General features: G+C 39.9%; 2 protein-coding genes across 5 annotated transcripts in view; both read left to right on the forward strand.

The window, feature by feature from the left end:
* Positions 1-8298, forward strand: part of nexn (nexilin (F actin binding protein)) — an 11778-nt gene extending 3480 nt beyond the window's left edge. The window contains exons 4-15 of one of the 3 annotated variants that reach the window (XM_032525836.1): positions 980-1064; positions 1176-1324; positions 3235-3438; positions 3560-3733; positions 3906-4094; positions 4478-4669; positions 5062-5106; positions 5744-5938; positions 6124-6345; positions 6539-6727; positions 6859-7222; positions 7395-8298. In XM_032525836.1, the coding sequence (XP_032381727.1) occupies positions 980-1064; positions 1176-1324; positions 3235-3438; positions 3560-3733; positions 3906-4094; positions 4478-4669; positions 5062-5106; positions 5744-5938; positions 6124-6345; positions 6539-6727; positions 6859-7222; positions 7395-7408 (2022 nt within the window). In that variant the 3' untranslated portion in view covers positions 7409-8298. Of the gene's footprint in view, positions 1-979; positions 1065-1175; positions 1325-3234; positions 3439-3559; positions 3734-3905; positions 4095-4477; positions 4670-5061; positions 5107-5743; positions 5939-6123; positions 6346-6538; positions 6728-6858 lie in introns of all 3 variants that reach the window. The other 2 variants (XM_032525834.1, XM_032525837.1) reach the window with 2 other exon arrangements.
* Positions 8299-10671: 2373 nt separating this feature from the next.
* Positions 10672-18678, forward strand: mindy4 (MINDY lysine 48 deubiquitinase 4). Of its 2 annotated transcripts, XM_032525838.1 has the most exons (18): positions 10672-10999; positions 11341-11460; positions 11532-11755; positions 11844-12021; positions 12126-12379; positions 12475-12533; positions 12735-12844; positions 12922-13038; positions 13142-13233; positions 13439-13540; positions 13725-13788; positions 14281-14346; positions 14433-14500; positions 14617-14680; positions 14952-15113; positions 16438-16618; positions 18100-18178; positions 18377-18678. In XM_032525838.1, exons 1-18 carry the CDS (start codon positions 10940-10942, stop codon positions 18423-18425), a joined length of 2049 nt encoding a protein of 682 aa, XP_032381729.1. In that variant the 5' UTR covers positions 10672-10939; the 3' UTR covers positions 18426-18678. The 2 variants fall into 2 exon arrangements, with proteins under 2 accessions (XP_032381729.1, XP_032381730.1); XM_032525839.1 differs by lacking the exons at positions 18100-18178; positions 18377-18678 and having other exon boundaries at positions 16442-16618.
* Positions 18679-23194: the final 4516 nt, after the last annotated feature.

Raw genomic sequence — 23194 nt, forward strand, 5'->3', positions numbered from 1 at the left:
CCAAATGATTTTCCCCTACTAGTATAACTTGGCTGTTAGTGGTCAAGTTGCATTGTGGGTATTTGTAGGCGCAAAGCTTTGAAAGAGTGTAGAGAAAAAGTGTAGAGAAAAAAAGACAATATCTTTGGTTCTGCTGCATCAGCGTCTTTTCGGTTTTCAAGGGAAAACTGCACACACACAAAAACTCCAGCTTTTCTCTGTTTTATATCACCGTAAACTGAATTATCTTTGGGTTTTGGACTATTTGTTCGAGTAAAGCAAGATATTAGAAGACGCCACTGTGGGCCCTGTGTAATTATAATGAGCATGTCTCACTAAATTCAGGCATTACTGGACTAATCGATTAATCAACTAATTGTAAAACAATAGACCAATTAATCAATGATAAAACATAATGAATTACAATCTAGTCTAAAAGTGATGCACGAGACATACACATTTTTAAACTTATCTAATATTAAGAAGTAAAAATGGTATAGAAATTGAACTATATTTTATTTTTTACATATGTAAAAAACTAACAAACAACAAAATCTCTCTCTCTCTCTCTCTCTCTCTCTATCTATATATATATATACATATCTATATATGTATATATATATACACACACACACACACTATACATGAATTTGAAAGCTACATGTGTGAAAATAAAAGGGGAGTGTCAGAGATCAAGATTTGAGATTGACTGTGGTACAATAAACGCAGTGATACGGTGTTATGTGAGTGGATAATCAGTGATACTCAGACAGAACGACCTCCCTGGGTACAGCCGTGCCATAGCTGGCCGGACGCTCATCTCCTGCCTGTGCAACAACACCGGGCCCAATCAGAGGCCCATCTGCAGCTCACATGACCCAGCTATTAGCCGGGATTAGGCTCTTGTTTGTTCTGGGACCAGCATGGCTTCTGAGTGGAAAAGGAGATGATCCAAGCTAAACCGTAACCTCACCACTTCTCTCTATCTGATCCTCCACAGATAAAAGAATTGCTCGCTTCCAGTGATGAGGAAGAAGAGGTGAAGCCAGCAAAGGTAGAAAAATCCTACGTCCCCAAAATCACAGGTAAGACACACAAAGGGATGCAAAGGGTAGGGATGATGGATATTTGGCAAGGGACTGGAAGAAAAAGGAGGCTGAAGGCTTGTGTCGTCTTGTGCCCTGTGAAATCCTCAGGTAGTGTTAAGGGGAAGTTTGCAGTAATGGAAAAACAAAGAGCAGAGGAAGAAAGGAAGAGAATGGAAGAAGAAAGGAAGAAGAGAGAAGCCCAGGACAACATGGAAAAAGCCAAAATAAAGAAAGAATTGGCTAAGAAAGCGGCTGAGGTAAGTAATCCTTGGCTGAATTTCTTGCACAGGGTCGCACCGCTCACCAGGACAGCATGTCTACATGGTTCAGGCAGCACTGCCTTTTCTGATGAGAACGTCATGATTCAGGTAATCTTCAGCTGTCACTCGGATGAGTTATTTAAAGTGGCACTTGAGATCCAAACAGTTGGCAGAGGCTGGATATAGGTCTGAAACCACCAGTTGCATTGTTGACATGACCAGCATGTGTACTTGATAATGTGGTAAATTAGTTATTATATCTTACTGTGTAAGACTTGAGGTAGTTTGGAAAATGATGTAATGTAGATCAAATTAATATTTTCAATTTGTACAGAACAGAGAGAGGGCCTATTGTACCCTTAGACAGTGTAGTTCTTGGGAATGGTTACGTAAGTATTCCTGTGCCAGATGGGCAATTACAGGCAATTACCTGCTTCTTCTTTGCCCTAATTCTGCTCTACACGGCGAGAACAGTTTAGCGTTGACAAGGCCGTAACAGTTCTACAAAAATCTGGACACAGGACACTGTTGTCAAAGTAGTGAATTTACTTCTTTTTGATTGAGAATACGTCTTTACCACTATGCCTTTATCTTCTGTAATGATCAGGGCCGTAACTACAACTGTCCACTGAGGACACTGAGGTTTTGTCATTTGTATTTATTTGGGGAATTTAAGGGTTTTAGCAACTACAATTTAACATAATTATATAATTAAAAACTGATATTATTTAGGTTGTTTTTACAGTTTTTTGGTCTCCTATTAGTATTTGCACACCAGAATTGTATTCCCGTTAGGTTTAAGAGGGCTTTGTAACAACATTTTAAAATCCTAATGCTGGGAAATAAAACACTTTATGGGTCTTTCTAATAATTTAGTTGATTGCTTTCCTCTGAAGAACTATATAATAATTATCAGGGAAATGGAGACATTGTTTTAAGCAGGTATTTAGTTTAGTTTAGTTGTCTTAATATAAAAAGCAAGTATTGTTTTTCAGAGGCTTTTCCTGAAAAGAAACTGCCCAATTTCAATAAAATTTGCAGAAAATGTAATTACTAAATAGAAAAAGAAGCTAAATAAAAACATTTAAAACTAAAAATAAATAATAGATATAATATAGTAAAAGATCAAGTGATCGCTGGCAGCAGCACCATTCCCTACAAACCCTTCTTTCTAAAAGGTGACTCATCTATAATTACATTTACTAGAGGGATTTTTATGTGTATTTCCTACCTGTCTGTAAAGCAAATCACTCCCCTATTTTATAGCTTGCTCCATTACTATTTTCTTTGTTGCCACTTATATGAAAAAGCAGAATAATACTTTAGATCCTTTTCAGAAACGGGGTAATGCCTCATCATAAAAAGGATCCTGTTTGAATGTAAGGAAGAACTGACTTGATGATCTAGAAACAACTGGAACTGGCGCTGCCAGGTGTAGACAGCATGACTGGCAACTGTTTCCCACACCTCCCAGTGCCTAAATTAGCTCTAGACCTCCTTACTGTGACTGAATTAGACTCTGCTATCTTAGACTAACAGCCATACTCTGACCCACAGCAAATGGCAACATTAGGCCAATAGAGTTGTTCCCTATCCACCCACATGCTCTTATTCCCAGTCGGTGTGTGTGTGTGTGTGTGTGTGTGTGTGTGTGTGTGTGTGTGTGTGTGTGTGTGTGTGTGTGTGCGTGCGCACTGCGATTGACCTGAATTTGTTTTTCCCTCTACTACTGAACAGTTTGTGTGTCATGTTGTCTACATAAGCTCAAGCCTTAGTGGTTGATAAAGTATTCAGATCCATTATTTCAGTAAAATGATCCATATAAGTTAATGTAAAATAAACTCCTTAACAAAAACACATGCAAACAAAACCCCACTTGACAACCCTATGTTTAAAACACCTTTTAGGATGGCGATGACACAATCCTGGTACGAGTGGTCCCAGCGAAGTCCTCCCGACCTCCGGGCAGAATCAAGCTGAACTTTGAAGACATGGAGAAGAATCGCGAGGAGGAAGTAAAGAAGAAGGCAGAGGAAGAGAAGAAGAGACGGTACGATGAAAACAGACGCTCCTTCAGGGATGCCAAGCGACGCTCGGTTGTTCAACAGGAGGTAGGGACATGAGGAAAGAAACATTATCGTCATCATAAAATAAGATCTTTTTAATTTGACAACCACCTAATGATTGGGGATCACAGTTAAACAATGCATTCTCACTCTCATTTGGATTTAGGATGAGGAGGAGAAGCCTTCAGAGAAGGTGCAGGTGACTCCTGGAAAGCTGAAGATGACATTCGAGGAGCTGGAGAAGGAGAGGCAAGAGCACCGGAGGAAGCAGGCTGAGGAGGAAGCCAAGCGCCGCCTAATAGTCGAGAAGAAAGCTTTTGAGGAGGCCAGGCTGGGAATGGTAAACAAAACTTCAAAAGATAACATTCAACTTCACAACTCAATACATGTATAATATTTTAATATTCCTTTTTCCCCTTGCATCCTGATACAAACAAGCAGTGGTATCAGAAAAAAATCATTTCTGTTGTGATTGCATCAGACATTAGACTGATGCGTTTGCGTGTTATCAGGGAGAAGATGTGGAGGACACTCAGCCAGCTCAGGAAGACAAGGAGGAGTTCCGACCTGGGAAACTGAGGCTGAGCTTTGAAGAGGTGGAACGGCAGAGGGTAGAAGAAGAGCGCAAGAAAGCTGAGGAAGAGTACAAGAGACGAATGGTGGAGGAGAGAAGAGCTTTCGCTGAAGCCAGGAAGAGCATGGTCAGTATGCCTTCCATAAGCTAAATTAAAAATAAATACATATGAAAAATTAGGTGAACGCAAAAGCTTTCTTAGATTATAAAATGTTCTCTTGCAGTGTAGACATCTCAGTTTCCAAACATGGAATATTGTGGTATGCCATTGTAATTTAAATGCATCTTTGATTTGATATAACCTTGAAGGAATACTTTACACATTACGGGAAATACACTTATTCACAATCAGGTGGAGAGTTTGATGAGATGATTGATACCACAGTAATATCTGTACGCTAAAGATAAGACAGCAACCAGTTAGCTTAGCTTAGCATAAACACTGGAAACAGAGGGAACAGCTAGACACTTTTATCTGCAGTTCTCAAAGTTTACTGTGGTCTTGTTCAGCTTGTAGATGAGGATGACGAGGGGCTGATGGCCTTACTGAACCTGGAGGGCAGCAAGCCCGGGAAGATATGCGCCAGTTTTGAGGATCTGGAACGCCAAAGAAGAGAGGACGAGCAGAAGAGGGCAGAGGAGGAGGCCAAGAAGAGACTGGAAGAGGAGAAGAGGCTCTTTGCAGAGGCCCGTAAAAACATGGTAAGTTTACATCACCCAAAAGTTACAGTATACTCTACATTAACAGAACATATTCGTTTTTGGTGATGCAGGCTTTGGCTTTATTTTCTGCTGCTGAGCTGCTGAGCTTTCCGTAAAACCTGCATTAAAACAGAACATTAAATTGCCCCAAAACACATGAAAATGAAACAACAAATATCACATAGACCTACTTACACTTTATGTATAATATGAACTGTATGTCATTATGAACAAATATCAGTTACTGTAACTTTTCACACTGACTGTCTATTTGTGATCTCTAAAATTGAATTCAAATTCGAATTGAGGATGAGAATTAATGTACTGTATTAATCTGGTCAGCTCAAATGGCACACTGCACCTCTGTTCCCTTGTCCAAATTAATTTTTAAGAGCTCTGGCCTGGATCAGGAAAAGTCTGCATATGGAGATGAGACAGTAAGATATTTTCAATTTCAAATGTATATTTTTTCACAAAGAAATAAGAGGAAACTACGTACAATATTCTATCATCATAAATGTATTCCCTATGAGCACAAAGGCACCAAGCTTTATAATGATGGTGATGCATGTTGTTTAAATGCTATGTGCAACAATAAAAAGGCCTCCTGCACAGTGTTTGGGGGTGGCAGTAGCTCAGTCCGTAGGGAGTTAGGTTGGGAACCGGAGGGTCACTGGTTTAAGTCCCCATATGGACTAAAAAGTATTGAGTGTGGATTGGTGGCTGGAGGGATGCCACTTCACCTCCTGGGCACTGCCAGGTGCTTTTGAGCAAGGCACCATACCCCCTCATCCCGCTCAAGGCGCTGGTTCAGCTGCTCACTCTCACATCTCTCCATTAGTGCATGTATAGGTCCTGAGCATGTGTGTGTATTTCAGGCCTGTGTGTGATTACTAACAAAGTGTGTTCACTGATTGTAAATTGTAATTTCCCCACTGGGGATTAATAAACAAATTCAACTTTTTGCTGCTTTTATGACATTATTTAATGCCGGGTAAGATTGTTTGTTGTTTTGCTCTGTTATGGACATACAACTTTACTCCCATACAGAAACCTCTTCCTTTCTGTTTAAAGGTACAAGATGAGGAAGAAGGGATGGTGAAGAGTGAATCTCAGGAAGCACTGCACCCTAGAAAACTGGAGATGAACTTTGAAGAGCTACTGAAAGAGAAGGAGGAAGCTGAGAGGAGACGCAAGGCAGAGGAGCGCAAAAAGAAAATGGAGCAGGAGAAGCAGGAATTTGAACAACTCAGACAAGAGATGGGCGAGGTCAGTTTGGAACAGATAAAACCCACACTGCTTAACTCTATCAGCCACTAATGCTTAATAATACAGTAGGGTACTTTACAACTGTAAAGTCATATTTTTTTTCATTCTAATTTGTGGTCACTTGTTTCTATCATTCACATGTTCTCACAACAATGCAAAAAAATAAATGGGCTTCCATCTCACAGGATGTAGTGAATGAAAGCTCGGATGTTGTAAGCAAAGAGTATGAAGAACTGACCAAGCTCAAGAGGACTGGCTCCATCCAGGCTAAGGACCTCAAGTCTAAATTTGAGAAGATCAAACAGCTGACTGAAGAAGACATTCAGAAAAAGATTGAGATGGAGAGAGCACGGAGGAAGGCCATTGATGATGAAATTAAAGAGAGAGAAGCTGAGAGGTTCCAGGAGGTAAGAAAATACACACGACACACAGGGACGTGAATTTTCCAACAAGAGATCAATAATTCAAGATGCCAGAAACAACATTTGTGAGTTTGATTTGATAAAATTACAAAAAATTGTCCCTCCTTTTTTTTCTTTTTTTTTTACATCAATAGAGGATTATCATAATGTCACATGTACTAAATGCAGTGTTTTTCAGGAGGATGAGGAAACACAAACAACTCCAGCGATGGCCGAAGAGTCACCATTCAAACAGAAGGTGGATATGAAAGCCAGATTTCAACAAATGGCCAAAGCCAGAGAGGATGAGGAGAAGAGGAGGATAGAGGAGCAGAAGCTGCAGAGGATGCAGTTTGAGCAGCAGGAGATTGATGCTGCACTCCAAAAAGTAAATCTTCCATGTCCGTTACCATGAATGCAATATCATTCCTTATGGATGACAGCATAGCAAGAGTTTGGTTTAAGGTTGCTTTGACCCTGGCAACAGTTTGTGATTTACTTTTTGTTGTCTGTTTGCAGAAAAAGGAGGATGATGTGGAGGATGAGGGTAGCATCATCAATGGCTCTGCGGCCTATGAAGATGAGGAGGATCATGCCAGATCGGGGGCTCCGTGGTTTAAAAAGCCCCTTAAAAATCAATCAGTGGTGGACTCGGAGCCAGTTCGGTTCACCGTTAAGATCACCGGAGAGCCCAAGCCAGAGGTGACCTGGTGGTTTGAGGGAGAGATGCTCCAGGACTGTGAGGACTATCAGTATATAGAGAGAGGAGAGACGTACTGCCTCTACCTGCCGGAGACCTTCCCAGAAGACGAGGGAGAGTACATGTGCAAGGCTGTGAACAGCAGAGGCACTGCAGCAAGTACCTGCATCCTCACAATAGAAAGTAAGACCACCTTGGTGTGATTGCATGCCTGCACGATACCTCCTATCTGGATTTCAACCTCTCTCTCTCTCTCTCTCTCTCTCTCTCTCTCCCTACGAAGTGGATCGCATGCTCCTCTTCCTCGTGAACTCAGGCAGATGTGGATAACTGCTCTTCTGTTTCTTTCTTACAGCTTATGACTACTGATGCCCTTCCGTGTTCTGGAAACTTTCCCAGTTGTCTCTCACTCCTTTTTAAAACTTTGTCCCTCGTGGTATGGTCAAACAACAGAGGGAAGAAAATAGCAGTATGCTTGGCATTCCTAAGGGAGGGATACACAACACACAAAATGCAACATGTTTACGTTTGTAAAGCTGCACTCCCTGTAGAGTAGGATGATACTTGTGCCAAAAACAGACACGATTCTTATTCCCATGCCAAGGATTGTCCTTGCTGCAAGGCCCTTATGATATTTGTGAGACCAGCAAAGTATCATAGTACTGTATTGTAAATATCACTCGTTATAGTCCAAACATGACAAACATTATGTTTGAGACAATGAATTGTAAAAAGTAAGATGTGTACTAACTTTAAAGAACAAGGTAAGGGAATATCAGTCGAACATCTTGCTTCGGTATTCTACTACTGCTCAATAACTTTACAATATTAATCAATTTTCTGTACTATTTGCCATATTACAGTAGTAAATGGTAATGTGATACTTGTTTGGTAACATTGCTCAATCATCACTTAATTAAAATTCCACAGTGAAGGGTCTGTTAACATTAATATTGCAAGAATAAATAAGTTGAACTCACCTGTACATCCTTATTTTTAATTAAACTCTTTCGGTCCAGATGAAATGTAATGTAATGTTAAACTGCAGCATCTAAAAAAGATTAATATGTTGATTTTTCATGCAACAACCCCCTTTTTTTGTTTTGAGTTAAATGTCATACTCTTAATACAGTTGTCATTATTCAGTTGTGCTGGACAGTAGGTGACTGTTTTATGGTTTGATAATAAAGTAAACATAGGCCAGCCTGAATATTTGTCATATTATAAATGAAAATGTTTTAATAAAATGAACAAAAATAGGGCAATTTTTGCGGTGTGTTTTCTTGTTGCATAACTGCTGCCTACTGATCTGGTGTACTTTGTACTTGCTTTGGTTGTGGGTGAACTGTTCCTTAACGTGATTACAACTCACGGATTCATCATCATTGTATTCATACAACCCTAAAGGGACTGTCTGGGGGAGACAAGCCCCAGGTATGGGGAGATTGGATCATACTGGCCAAAGTTGGAACTGCATGTCACATGAAGCACTGGGACATACAATACAAATGTATTGCAAATAAAATTTCTGTTAAACCATAACCAAAATCTATCAAATATAAACTACCATTAAGATAATAGTTTGTTTCACTCCTGTGCCATAGCTATACAAATGATATAGTGCTTTCCAAACTATTTGACATGAGACCCCTTTAAACAAAGCAATGTTTTCTGGCAACCCCTCCTCATCAAGACTGGATTACCAGCTGGGCAACTGCCCCGGGACCCCAAGGGCCCCCATAGCACCAGGTTCACTGCAGATCAATTGCTCTTGGTAATTCTATTAATTTCAATTTCTTTTGTGAATTTACATAGTACAATATGATTTAGGGTGGTTGCTGCATTATTGGTTTTGTCCATGTCTTGCAGAGGGGCCTTGTATCAAAAATCTAGTCGTTAGAGCTTCATTATTTCAGTTTATATTGTAGTCATATAATGGATTTTCCTCAAAAAGTTGTATTTTAATAGTTGTATTTTTTAATTAAATGCTAAAGTAACAACTAATTTCCGCAATGGAGCACTGGCTGCTCTAAACTTAATTATTAATTACCATGGAGGATTACTGTATTGAACAGAGGGTGCTAGGTGAGGGATCAATAGGGATCCAAATGTAAATTGTGGTAGTTGCATAGTCACCAGTTCAATAAAGAGGGATTTTTCCTTCAAATAAAACATGTTTTATATTATTTATTATTATTATTATTATTATTATTATTATTATTATTATTATTATTATTATTATAACACATTCTCAAAAAAGTAAACATGATTCTTTCTACTCTTCTATCTTGTTAGTAATCTTGTGACCAGTTAGATTCTTCTTGCAACTTTTTTGGAGATCCAGCCCCCACTGCAGATAGTCGTAAACTAAGCGCTATTCCAAGTGTATCATGTTGCAACATTTATGGAGGCACTGAAGAAGTTGTTGATGTAAAGTGTGGGAAGAAGTAAGAATCCCAGAGAGCTGGATAACTATTCTGATAAGCCAATAGGCCAACAAACCACAGGTCTACTGCCTTGACATCACACGTCTGTAAATTGATGGAAGAAATGTGGGATAAAAGTTGAAGAGTTGAACGTTTTTTTTTCTTTTTTGGTAGTGTCATTTAAACCGAGATTAACATGGAGAGAGCATAATCAGTGTAATAAGTGATAAAGGTTATGAGATGTCCTGCAGGAGTGGAATGAGTATCTCATATTGCATCATTGAAATATGTATCTCTAATCTCTAAAGACTATATGGGAGGGTGGTACATCAATCAGCAGCAAAGTGTGTGTTTGTGGGGCTTGACGTAATACAAGCTCTGCAGGCTTTGAGAGTGTTTATAGGGGCAGTGAAAACATCTGTACTGCATTTGAAGTTCCTAGACATAGTTGAGCAGTACACCATTTTGACAGCTTTAGAATAGGTTGAACAAAACAAACAAAGTCTGCAGTGATTCAGTCTCTGCCCAGTCTCAGGCCACGTGCATCCTCGACTCAACCAGGTCGAAGGCTCCAAGGTCATATTAATTTGGGTTCCTGCTAGAGGTGTTTTAGGTTATGAAAGAGTGGACAAACTAGCCAAACAAACTGTTAAAAAATAAAACATAGAGACATTAATCTCTCAAAAGTAGAAGGAAAGGGTATCGTGTGAAAGGAAATCCATCAAAGAGTAGCAGCACTTGGGATTGGAAGATAACAGAAAGACATTTATATTCAGTTCGAAATCAAGTTGGTCTATCAATTTTGGAATAGAAAAGAGGAGACAATCATGACTAGGTTAGAAATATGACAAAGTAAACTAAACAGCAAACTTCACAATAGGCCCATGTGGAGCAACCATTTGTTTTTGGTGATCATGTAGAGCATGTGCTTGTTAGTTGCAGGAAATAGCTATCAAATAGAAAGGACGTGATGGAAGAATTGATTAGGGCTAACATGAGCAGATGTAAAGAACATACTGGAGTGTGAGGGAGGTGGACAAGGCAGAAGATGTTTGGTCAGCTTCTTAATGAGAACAAGACTGATGAGGAACATCTGACATAGGCCTACAGGGCAATGTAGGAGTTAGCTAACTCCAGAAGGTGGCAGTATTGCAACATCAAGGATGTAAGCTGCCGGTGAAACCCAAAGAAGAAGAAGTATTGCGCAGGATCGCCATGGCAACGTACATTGCCGAACAACAACTCTGAAAGGGTTTCACCTCAGTATATCCATGAGTTTGACCCATCTCTAGCTGATCTCTCGCACAAATGGACCTAACTATACATTCATGATATGGACGGTCTCCGAAAGGTTGCACATCCCTCAGCCTAGTTATGGTTCACTAAACGGTTAGCTAAAGGCTAGTCAAAGCAGCTAACGTTACCTGTTGATTATCTAGCTAAGGCTATCACATCCGGACACGTTCCCATCACTATGGCCACTTCAGTTGAAGAGGTATCTTTATCCATTGTACGGGAATATCTAAGTCGAAAGGTAAGTTAGCTTACGCTAGGTGGTGAACGAGCTCAGTGCTGGATAGCGAACCGCTACTAGTGCTAGCTAGCGTTTGCCCCTGTCTGGCTATGGTCACGTTAGTTTAGCTAGCTATGTATTACACTTAAACCAGTGATTCGTCAGATTCCGTGCCACAAACATCAGCGATTCAACTCCGAAACCAGTTTCTGCTGTCACAACCGACACAGTGCGTGACCCTGTTTAGGACGGATGATGGACGTCATAGCTGCTGCAACCATTACTATTGTTGAGACTCTCAAAATGTGACTGTTAAACACTTGCAGTGTAAACGATGTTAAATAAACAGTGTTGATGCACAGGGACTCAGGAGGACGATTGCCTGTATGGATGAGGAGCATCCACGCACAGAGGCCAGTGTCAACAACAGATCCCACTTGAGGCAGATTCTCAACATGGAGGGTCTCTATAGAAAGAATAAAGTAAGTATTTGCAGCTGGAGGTTGGCTGCTTTGAGTCTGAGAGTCTATTGCTGACATCTCTGTCATTGCAGGCTCTGAACTCCCCCCTGAAAACTTTACTGGAGATTATTGTGAAGCATCGCATTGAGGGCCTCAAGAATGACAAGATCACCTGCAGTAAAAGTGATCCGCTGCCGTCTGCTCGAACTATGAGCTGGATTGCTAATTCTTCTGCAGTATCACCAACAGTGATGAATGACACACAGACAGAGGATAGCACAACAGCTTATGTTATTAGCAAACATGTCAAATTGAGGTATTTCACAAGTGTCATTTCTGATTTGTTATGTTTTGACTTTTTTCAAAATTGGTTTGAACATATATGGAATTTATCTCTCTCACAGCTCTGATATAGAAGAAGTCTGCCCTTCTCAACCACCGATGGCTTCCCTCCAGGACAATGATAGCTACATCAGAAGAGAACCGGAAAAAAAGGCTCCCACCACTGAGAGCACCCAAAAGAGCAGAACTAATCGAATTAGACGTGGCATGATGGCTGGTCCAATAGCAAGCACATCTCAGGTACTGGACTCTTGATGCAGTTCTTAAAATCTCATTGATCCCGCGTTCATCTTATTACACATATTCATCATACTCTCTTTTATCACTGATGTTTTTCTTTTAAGGAATCAAACAAAAAAAGGCAGAATCAAAGGCTAGAAGTGTCCAAGCAGCAGCTCATAAAAAAAGAAGAAAACAAGCATGTTGGGGATGCACTTTTAGTGGCTGGCGTACATCAAAAAAGCTCTGAAAGCGGCCTAAGTGAAATCACCTCAGCTGACTGCGTAGGAGTGCAACGGGAGTTGTGCATTGCACAAGAGAGAGTGCAGAGGGAAAACAGCTTTGGAAAAGTGCAACAAGACATACTGAAGACTACAACGTAAAGTAGATTTGAGGTTCTGTTTTGAACTGTTGAAATTATTTTACTACCAAGTTTTTTTTCATATGTTTATGTACATTATGTCTGTTTCTTAGAGTTAAGTCTTTGCCCAAGCCAAATGTGGCTGACTTGGATGTGTCTGAGATGGTTTTGGGTAGGTACTGTGTACTTCAGGGTTGTGGGCTACAGATGAAAAGATTGGCACTCTGGCACTTATTTTCATAAATCTTATTAGGATGCTCTGTCCCTGTTAAATAAACTAAACTATAAAAGATATGGCATCCATTGTCTTTGCCTTTTTGTGCTTTGTTGCCTTGTATTAGTCCCATCTGATGGTGTGTAAATCAATTTCCAGATGACATTGATGATGACGACGATCTGCGAGAACTCTCCAAAGTGTCCTTTCCAAGAACTGTCGCAGAGCACAGCTGTGCAGGCCGCCCGATGGACCAGCACACTGCCATGGTTGGTGATTTAGACCAGTACTTCTTTAAAAATGCATTTGCCTTTGATTTACGGTTTTCTGTTTTTGTTTTCAACAGGAATTGAAAGCGGTTCTTCTTGGTTCCAGTCTAAATTGTTTCAGTGTTGAATGGAGGAATCAGGGATTCACATTCTTAGATACACATGACCTGAGATACGGAATTGTGCAGAAAAAGGTTGTCTTAACTGTGCCATCTTGCTAAATTCAGTATTCCTGAAAACTGATTTACATATGATTCAATGATTTGTGGCATTATGCACTTTGTTTTTATTTTCTAGGGTGGACCTTGTGGAGTTCTGGCATCCATCCAAGCCTTTGTCCTAAAGAAACTGCTTTTTGAAAACTTTGAAAGTAGTAATACAGGCCTTCAGTACGTTATCCTTCAACTCAGAGCTTTGACTCATAATGTTAACCTCTGTGCCCCATTGTAATCCCTTGGATGCTTTTCACAGCCAATAATTCACATCAAGGCATGTTTTGTAGCCACTGTTAAGCATTGACCTCTGCATTTGGTATTAACTGTATTATTATCCCACACAACCTGTTTTTTTACTCAAATTCCACTTTGTTTTTAGGATGTTAAGACCTTCTAACACTACCAGGAGAAAGTGTCTTGTTTTAGCAGCGGCCGAAATACTGTGGAGGGCTGGCGAGGGAAAACAAGCCACAATTGCAATGTACGGTAATACTCTTATCCACTTAATACTCTACATCGAGACCTAATTACTCATTATGTATTTAACTAGGTTGAATGCATGTGAATACCTGGCTTAGATGTTAAGAGTTGGGATGACCCATTGATCTCAAAAATGTCTATAAATCTATTGTTTTATTTTTGTTTTGTGTCTGTTTTTAAAACAGAAATTCAAGACAAAATCAGTTCACCCCAACTGGACACTACAAATCTGAAGGAGTGCTTGAAAAGGTATGGAGATACCACATTCTGAAGTTGAACAAATGGAAATCAAATGGAATCGGTCAGTTAATCAGATAACCTGTGAGGTGGATGGATTAGCTCAAAAAAGAAGTGCTCACCAACAGATTCAGACAGATTTGTGAACAATAGTTGAGAGAAATAAGCCTTTTGTGTACATAGAAAACGTCTTAGATCTTTGAGTTCAGCTCATGGAAAATGGGGGCAAAAACAAAAGTGTTGCATTTATAATTTTGTTCAGTACACTGTACATCAAATAGAAAATCCTAAACAGTGTTTTAATGAGTTTTGTGGAATATCTAAAATGTCATTGCAGGAGATTCACAGCCACTGGATTTGCAAAAACTCAATCACACATGTGTTGTTTTTATTTGGAATGAGTGTAATAAAGAAAGTGTAGCCGTGTCAATACTATCAATTTACAAAATGACCTTTGTTACAAAAAATCTGCAGTGGATGTTTTATAACCACTTTCTGTTTTAGATAACATGTTTTACTGTGGATAACATCAAGGACCTGCAGTTGCTTCTGGAGCGGCATATTGATCAGGCATGAAACTCAATATTAACGTTTAATTTTGCCTGTCAAATGTAGTAAAGATGCCAACCTTTTTGCTTTAATCTCTTTTTCTACAGTTTGAGACCGGGGTGTTAGGATGCATACTGTTCACCATATCTGCTGTTCTCTCTCGATCCATTGACAAGTATGTTGTGCTTTTTTTAAGATCTAAGACTGAACGAGATGTGAGTTATTAAAATCACTATTGGCCAGATAATGAAACATCACCCTTGTTGTTGTTTCTTGTTATTCTTTTTTCAGAGTAAGAGACGATATGGACGTGCCCACCACCACACTCATCGGAGCCCATGGCTACTGCACTCAGGTTTGACATGCTAAATTGGTTCAGAGCACTTTGTTTGTGATTCATAATCACACATTTTAATGAATATTAAAAAGGTACAGGAATCGGTCTCGATGACATTGGTTTTGGGACATACATTTCTCTAAGTGCATGCCAGACTTAGATGTTGTACAACAAAGGGATCTCAGTGTCACAAAATCAGACAGTAAGCAATACTACTTATTGTTACTGCTGTATAGACAAAAAATACATTCTGGTTGCTAAGATTGCTTTTTTGAATGGCGTTCACCAGGAGCTGGTCAACCTGTTGCTCTGTGGCAGAGCAGTTTCTAATGTCTTTGACAATGACATGGAGCTGGACTCAGGCAATAGCAACATGACTCTACTCAAGGGAGTCAAAGGCCACTGTGACGTTGGCCTGCTGTCCTTGTTTGAACACTATGACATCTGTAAGGTGAGTCAAATTGATGGCTGAGTCTCTGGACTAGATACTTGTCCGATTCATGTGAAAACACAAGACCTTATGGGGCATTTTTTACTGTAATTATGGGCACATCTGTGCTGCTGACGCCACAGATTTGCCTATAGTTACAGCAAAGAATGTTCTTAAGACTATTATGGGATTTATTAATAAATATAAATATCTTTATTCATATTTCTACTCTGATATTTATATACTCTTGCAACTGTAACACAGAATTTCCCTAAGGGGATTTGCTAGTTAACAACACATATACTGCCTGAAAATGTACTTCAAATTCACAAAAACAGGATAACTGAAGAACATGGAAAGTAACAGGCTCTAGTTATCAAGCTGTAGCATTGTAATAAATTCAATTCGCCAAGTGAAGGAAAACTTGCACTAACTCGGAGAAATCAAATATAGGGCGGCAGAAGTAGAGAGGAAGTAGAGCTATTGACCTTATACAAACATTCATGATAGACAAAAAAGAAATGTAAATTATTTTTTCACATTTTCAAGTTTTTGTACACATTAGCATACAGAGTAGATAACAATACATGTACAAAACATCTTGTTCGCATCAAAATCCTGTTACTTTCCCTAATTTGGGACCGCTCAACATTGTGTGCAATGCATTTTTATGCCTCCACGCCGGCGTTAGCAGTGGGTTGTATTGCTATCGCAATATGAGACTAGATATTGTCTTAGATTTTGTATATATTGTGAAAGTGAAGTGATTGTAAAGTGAAGTAATTTTCTGAACTTATCAGACTGTTCTAGCTGTTCTATTTTATTATATTTGATTTTCTCTATATTGGCGGGCCCTAGTGTGAAGCATCCAAGTTTCCAAAAATAATAATAACAAACTCTTTCAAATTCTTCACTGCATACTGGGGCTGCACAATGTGAGGAAAATATGCAATAACATTGTTGAATATCACAATGACAACATTACTTGCGATAAATAGATATTACAGTGTGCTCAGTTCTGCATTTATGCTGCTTTCAGTATTCTGCTAAAATAAAACCAATTGCTTGTTTAATTTAAAACAAATGATGGAACGCATGTGTTCATTGTGCCAGTTGATATTGCAAAGACAATAAAAACAGCCCCACTACATATATTATGAGTCTGGACAGATATGGATGTAAATTGCAACTTGACTGTTTGACAGAAGCATACAACTGCAAGGCGGTAATGCTAGTTTAACACTTTGATATGTTAATAATAGTAATAATTGCCTCCTTCAGTTATTGGGTCCTTGTTTTTCATAGATTAATTTGCTCTGTTGTGTTATACTTTCTTCTATCTAAGGTAGGGGCTTACTTGAAGACTCCATGTTACCCCATTTGGGTGGTCTGCAGTGAAAGCCACTTCAGCGTGTTGTTTGGCCTGCAGAGAGAGCTATTGACCAATCAGGACAAAAGCCTGGAGTTTGACCTCTACTATTATGATGGACTGGCCAATCAACAGGAAGAGATCCGCCTCACTGTCTGTATGTAACATGACTTGTTCTCAGTGCACATGTTCTTTCTTTTTTGGTTATTTTATGTTTCTCATCATCTCCTCATCCCAGTTACTGTGACAGACCACTGTGTATTAGGGTATAATTTGGTTATTATAATTTCATCTTGTTTTCCTGGCAATCTCAATGATCAGGGTCCTTCTTGTGTTAAAGGTCCAATATGTAATATATTTACTGTGATAAATCCCCAAATGACCCCAATGCATCATCAGATATTAAGGAAACATGCTAAGCTGAAATACTATAAGTTATGACAACAATGCTAATGCCAGTATTTTCTCCTTTTGAAATGTACGTTCCGTGACGGAATTTCTGTTTGTGTTTTGGCCTGTGGTGTTATCAACAGCCCAGTTTGACAGCCAGGCCGGGTTGCCGGATTTACCTGTAAAAACATAAACCCAGCGCGCTACAGCTGTAACGTTAGTAGAGCCAAGCAGCAAACAAACAAACAGGATCAACGGAGATAGATTCTACCCAACCTAAAAAACCCGGCATGTTTCTAACAGTTGTGTGACTAGAGACGTAACAAACCCCGGGTAAATATTGGAGATGTCTTTGAAAGATTGAGACAGCTTAGAGCCCGAAAAGGATGCAGATTTGGCTAATTTCCTCCTGAACAGGTAATCATTAGCTTTAGACTAATTTATCACGGCTACCAGGGACGGGCATTTTATGTCATTTCAACATTCGTGTACTCACATTGAATTATAAAACTAGAGTACTCTAATTAGTTACTCCCAAAAACAAATTGAGACATAGAATAGAGGACAGTGAGTTTGCAGTTTGTTTGGCGATTATTGCCGTAATTTTAAGGCTCGATGGTGTTTTAAGCCCCCAACGTCTCCTGCCTGGAAGGACTTAAAACACTAATAAACAATTCTAAGCCAATAAAGTGTGTTCAGTTGGGTGGAGAGGACGGCAAGGTGGTGTTGTTTTTAGCGGTTCCTACCGTAATTCTAAACCTAGGAAGTGTGTCTGTCCATCGGTTGGAGAAGACACCGAGGTTGTTGTGTTTTTAACGGTTCCTATTGTAATTCTAAGCCGAAAAAGTGTCTGTCAGTTGGATACAGAGCTCCGTATGAGAACGGGCCTCTATGACTGTCAATATAGCCAGCATCTAACGTTAGCTACTCCGCTGTACTGCGAAGTAATGTCTGGTTATATGAGACTAGCGTCCAGCTACATTGTTATGGATGCTCCTTCAGAGCCCTTTGGAAGAGGGTCTGGCAAAGCGAGACTATAGATGCAGCGGTCCCAACCTGGCAACCTCCGTAAACTTTGAGTCTGGGGAGGAGGGGGCGGGGGAGACGACTCACTCCATTATTTTGAATTTGTACTGCAGTAACTATTTTAAACACTAGTTGTCAGTATAACAGATTGCACCTATAATGCTTAAGTAGTGTTGGGTTACTTTGCTGTTGCAATTGCTAATTAAGCATTCATATTTTTAGCGGTTGGCAAATGGGCCCTGAACTGTCAACATGTCGACACTGATCTCATTCCACCACTGGAGCACTGTATCCGAACAAGGTAAGGCTATTTTGGCATTTCAAACACAGACGTACGCCCAACCTGCACAGTAATGTCTGCAGAGCCTGAAAACAACCATAAAAAGAGCTGGTGTTTAAATACCTTGCATACTCTAAATAGAACTTGAAGTTGTAAAGGATCGTGCCGTATGTACCTGTGTCAGCTCTAAATGCCTTTTAACTGTTTGTTTTGTTTCAGGTGGAAAGGTGCGTTTGTCAATTGGAATGATACAGAGCCTATTCTCTGACTGATCACAAGGTTTGATGTTATTTTAGTTATGTATTAACATTCATTCTGCATCACCAATACAAATCCTTTCGCATACATTCTTTGAAGGTTTATTTACCCATATATTTTAGCATTAGCATTGTTTTCTCTTCATAGTGAGACACAGTGTCCTGCCATTTGTTTACATAAAGGCCTGGATCTTTTATATCACATAATGCCTCTGTAGCTGGAAGGGTTTGGGCCCAAATTGGGATCAAAACGGCCACAAATTGTCATGATGTTGCCTACAAAATGATATTTAAGAGAATGCAATTACTTTAAGTTTAGCAATAAGAATAAGGTAAATTTTTCTTAAAGGTCCTATGACATTGGAAGCTTGTATATAGACCTTAGTGGTCCCCTAATACCATATCTAAAGTCTCTTTCCCAAACTTTGCTCATTTGAAAACCATGATGTCTCTCTCTCATGGGTGGGCCAAATTCTCTGGGTGGGCAAAACAGAAAAAGGGGAGGTAACTGTGCCCCTTGTGACCTCATTTAGGGGCAAGATTCCACATGTGCCCATCTGAGCTTTCATTTTCTCAAAAGCAGAGCAGGATACCCAGGGCTTGGTTTACACCTATCACCATTTCTAGCCACTGGGGGACCATAGGCAGGTTGGGGGAACGCATAATAATGTAAAAAAAAACAACTCATAAAGCTTTCATGCCATTGGACCTTTAATGTTCTAAAGTTTGGAGGGAAACGTGTACTTTTGTTGATGGTGAAATGTAAGTTGCTGCAAGATGCCGTATTGACCTCAGTAGCCTTTACTCTTTTTACATAAGGACATAAGAGATTGATATCCATATTTTACATTAAATTAAGGATTTCCCTGTTATTTGAAAATAATAAATATGTGACATTTTAATCAAAAATGTTGAAAATTTACAGAATTTAACTTTAACATCATGTCTTCACTGATTTTTGTTAGTTACTTACTGTATCATCTTGTATTAGTTTGGTTTTCAAATGACCTGAAATCAAGTTGCCTTTTATAATGCACACACTTTAAATTATGTCATCTGTTAGGCTGTCATGTTTTTATTTTAGCTGCCTCAATTATAGTTCTGATGTGTGGTCAGGTGAATAAATAGACTGGTGTGTGTTTGTCAAAGAGAAAGAATATTACACTAAATTGCTTATAATTGCCTTGATGAATTTTCACTTTTAAAAGACCTCTCACGAGGAACAGAAAATAAAACTATTCAATACCTCAACTCACCGGGATAGTTGTTTTGTTTTCATTTTTATGTGCCTTTTGTCATCAAGCTGCTTTTAACTGCCGTTGTGTGTAGCTTTCAGCATAGTTATGTCCTCCGCCCCTCATTTGGTAATGCAGAGGTCTTAATACAGGGTTACAATGGATTCAGAAAGGATGGAAACAAATTTGGTGATGTGGTGGCCTTCTATATCCCGAGTCATATTCCTTAGGGATTGGTTGGCCTGTTATGGCCTAAAGCAAGGAAGAGGAGAAGGGGAAAAGAGCTAAAAAAAATTAAAAAGAACACATAAAATTCAGCCCTGACATAGCTGTCCTGACATGATCTGCCTCGGTTCCTCTTTGTCCTCTGGTCCAACCGGGGAAACCCATCCCGAAGCATTGTGATTGTTTTTCCCCCAATATGTCATTGATATACTGTCTCCCACTCCATACTGTCTACTGTCTCCACTGCTCTATCTCCCCTTTTACACAGAAAGCCCCCTCACCCACCCACACACACACACACACACACACACACACACTCCTAAACACGTGCACCACAATATATATATATAATAATAAGGAAAGCTAAGCCAAACATCATGCCTTTATTGTTCTTTTGGGTTATCTGAGTCCAGTTGCCCTGCTAAACAATACATATTCCTGCTGAACCTAGGCATGAACCTATGACGTGGACGCACAATAGGTTCTGAGCATACGTCATACTACAAGTACATCATTCAGATAACTATACAGGCATATTGCAAAAGATCTAAGGCGACCACCTCATGTCAACGAGAAACCCCGTTTTACAAAAAAAAGCACGAACAGGTAGTGATTACAGCAATTTCTTATCTTATCTGCCATTGTTTGCCACGCTAAAATAGTATCGGCTCCAGCATTGTGCATTCTTGCCACTGATAGCACATACAGTATATCAACTATGTCTATGTATGTGTTAATCCTTTGGGACTTAGTGATTGTATGTGGAGGTTTCCAGCGTTAAGCCAGCATCTTCTTGGCAGCAGTGATGCCTGTTAAGAGCATACGTCTTTTCCAACATGTCATCTTTAGTGGGGAGGTATCATTCAAGAGTAGCACAGTGGGAGAACATGGTACAGTGACATCCAGTACATCACTCTGAAGGGTGCCTGATGGGTGTCGGTGCGTTCAGTCTCCTGGACTACCTGACAGACAGACCACAGTTTGTCCGCCTGGACCATGTTCTGTTTGATGTGGGGGTGAGTGGTACGGGGGCCCCGCAGGGGACTGTGCTGTCCCCTTTTCTGTTCACCTTATACACCACAGATTTCCAGTGCAACTCAGTCATGTCACCTACAGAAGTTTTCTGATGACTCTGCAGTTGTTGGGTGTATAAGAGATGGACAGGAGCGAGAGTACAGAGCGCTGGTGGATGAATTTGAGGAGTGGTCGGGTAAGAACCAACTGCTGCTGAACGTGGACAAAACAAGAGAGATGGTGATCGACTTCAAGAGGAAGGGAACGGCTCTGCAACCCCTTTGCATCCGAGGAAGAGACGTGGACATGGTTGAGGAGTACAGATACCTGGGTGTCAACATCAACAACAGGCTGAACTGGAAGACCAACAGCGCTGCTGTTTACAAGAAGGGGATGAGCAGACTCTATTTTCCTGAGGAAGCTGAGATCCTTCAACGTGTGCAGCAGAATGTTAGAGACCTTCTACCAGTCTGTTGTGTTCTCCTCCGCCGTCTGCTGGGGCAGCAGCATTGGAGCCAGCGACACAAACAGGCTGAACAAACTGATCAGGAAGACTGGCTCTGTGATCAGCTGCCGACAGGACACATGTGAAGTTGTAGTGCAGAGGAGGTCTCTGAACAAACTGTTATCTATAATGGATAACCCCGACCACCTTCTCTCCAATTGGTCTATTTACATTTTATTATACTATTTAAGCAGTTGCACAGTTTTGTATTCTCAACTTGTATATATTCAAATATTTGTTCTTGTATTTTATCCTATTATTATTTCATGTATATTGTATGTATGTATATTGTACCTAGTATTTCATTTACATTCTGGGCTGTGTGACTGATTTTGCTGCTGCAACACTGTAATTTCCCATTTTATTAGGGATCTATCTATCTAGAGAAAGTAGCACAAACCTCACCCCAAAAAAAGCCTCACATCCTTGCATTTACAATACATATGGATGTATGAGCCTACAAGTCCATCTGAGCACAGGGTGCATGAAAAAAGTTTCTCCAAGGAGTGAGGTAAGTCCTGTGGATATAATTGAAATGGATCGGTTGATGGGTCTGGGTTTTTAGAAGCAAAGACAATCGAGGACCAAATCTTATCCCAGTCCAGTGAATCTCCTTCGCTGTAGCGTTCCAGATCGCTAGACCAAACATGTAAGATAGGAAGGGTTTTATAAGATCCATCCTGGATAGGTGAATATATTCGGGAGACCAAACCTCTTTTACGGCTTCTGTTGTACAGAATGGAGTGCAAAGGGTGGGTAGTAAGAGGAGAACCCCATGGTACTCCATATGCTTTCATAGATGATCATAGGTGAAAGTACAGAAATAAAGATGTTCCAGGCAATTGGTAGAGTCTCAGATCATTAAAGTCACAAAGCCCGTTCTTGTTATATACGTCAGCTAAAACATATACCCCTAGAGCTCAATTGCGGGGATGAGAATGAGACCCACCCCCCAGTGAGTAGGGAATAGTTGAAGAGTAGACTATTCAGGTGCCATTTACATGTACTCTTAGATTCCTTCACAGCAATAAGCCATATTGATAAGAGGAAACTCATCATGGGACCAAGCCGCAGCTTAGCTTGTTTCAAAGGGCAGCGGAGTAAATCAGATTCTCGAGTCTGTGTGGGGATGCTAGGTTCTGTTTTATGTTTTATACAAATGACCAAAAATAATATTTAAAGTTAGGCACAGAAAGACAACCCTCTGTTTTATGTCATTGAAGTGTTGTTAACTTCACACGTGGCCGTTTCCCTCCCCAAATACATTTAAAGACCAAAGAGTGGACCCCCTTCCAGTAATCAATTGGGGGTGCTAAGGGCAACATTGAAGAAAAGAAGTTAATGCGTGATAAAATATCCAGTTTAACAGCTGACACATGAGCTTGTAATGATTTTGGCAAGTGAGACCATCTATTGAGATCTGCCTCAATTTTATTATAGACGCCCTGAGTTTTTTTATTGGCAATATTAGCTGATGAAGGAAAACTGTAAACCCACAAGTATTTTCAAAGTATTTTTTACACAAACTAACAGCTGTGAAAGTTGTAAAAGGATGTCTGACACATGATACAGATGGTTTGCTGTCAACATATTCAGAAATTAGAAACCTATTAAAATGATAACCTTTAAATATTCATTTTATAGACAATCGGGCACTGATGAGGATGCTAAGGGATTTGCTAAAGACTTTTTCACAAACTAACAACTGTGAAAGTTGTAAGAGCATGTCTGAGACATAGGCTATACCAGGTGGTTTGTTGTCAATATATTCATGAATGAGAAACCTATTAAAATGATAACC

This window comes from Etheostoma spectabile, chromosome 9 (assembly GCF_008692095.1).
Source record: "Etheostoma spectabile isolate EspeVRDwgs_2016 chromosome 9, UIUC_Espe_1.0, whole genome shotgun sequence".
Classification (NCBI taxonomy): Eukaryota; Metazoa; Chordata; class Actinopteri; order Perciformes; family Percidae; genus Etheostoma; species Etheostoma spectabile.

Excerpts from the sequence above, each read along its gene's own strand:
- mindy4 (XM_032525838.1), top strand. The coding sequence starts at position 10,940 with ATGGCCACTTCAGTTGAAGAGGTATCTTTATCCATTGTACGGGAATAT. Across the intron at positions 11,000-11,340 it reads GGGAATATCTAAGTCGAAAG|GGACTCAGGAGGACGATTGC; the intron begins GTAAGTTAGCTT and ends GTTGATGCACAG. Across the intron at positions 13,234-13,438 it reads AGTAGTAATACAGGCCTTCA|GATGTTAAGACCTTCTAACA; the intron begins GTACGTTATCCT and ends CTTTGTTTTTAG.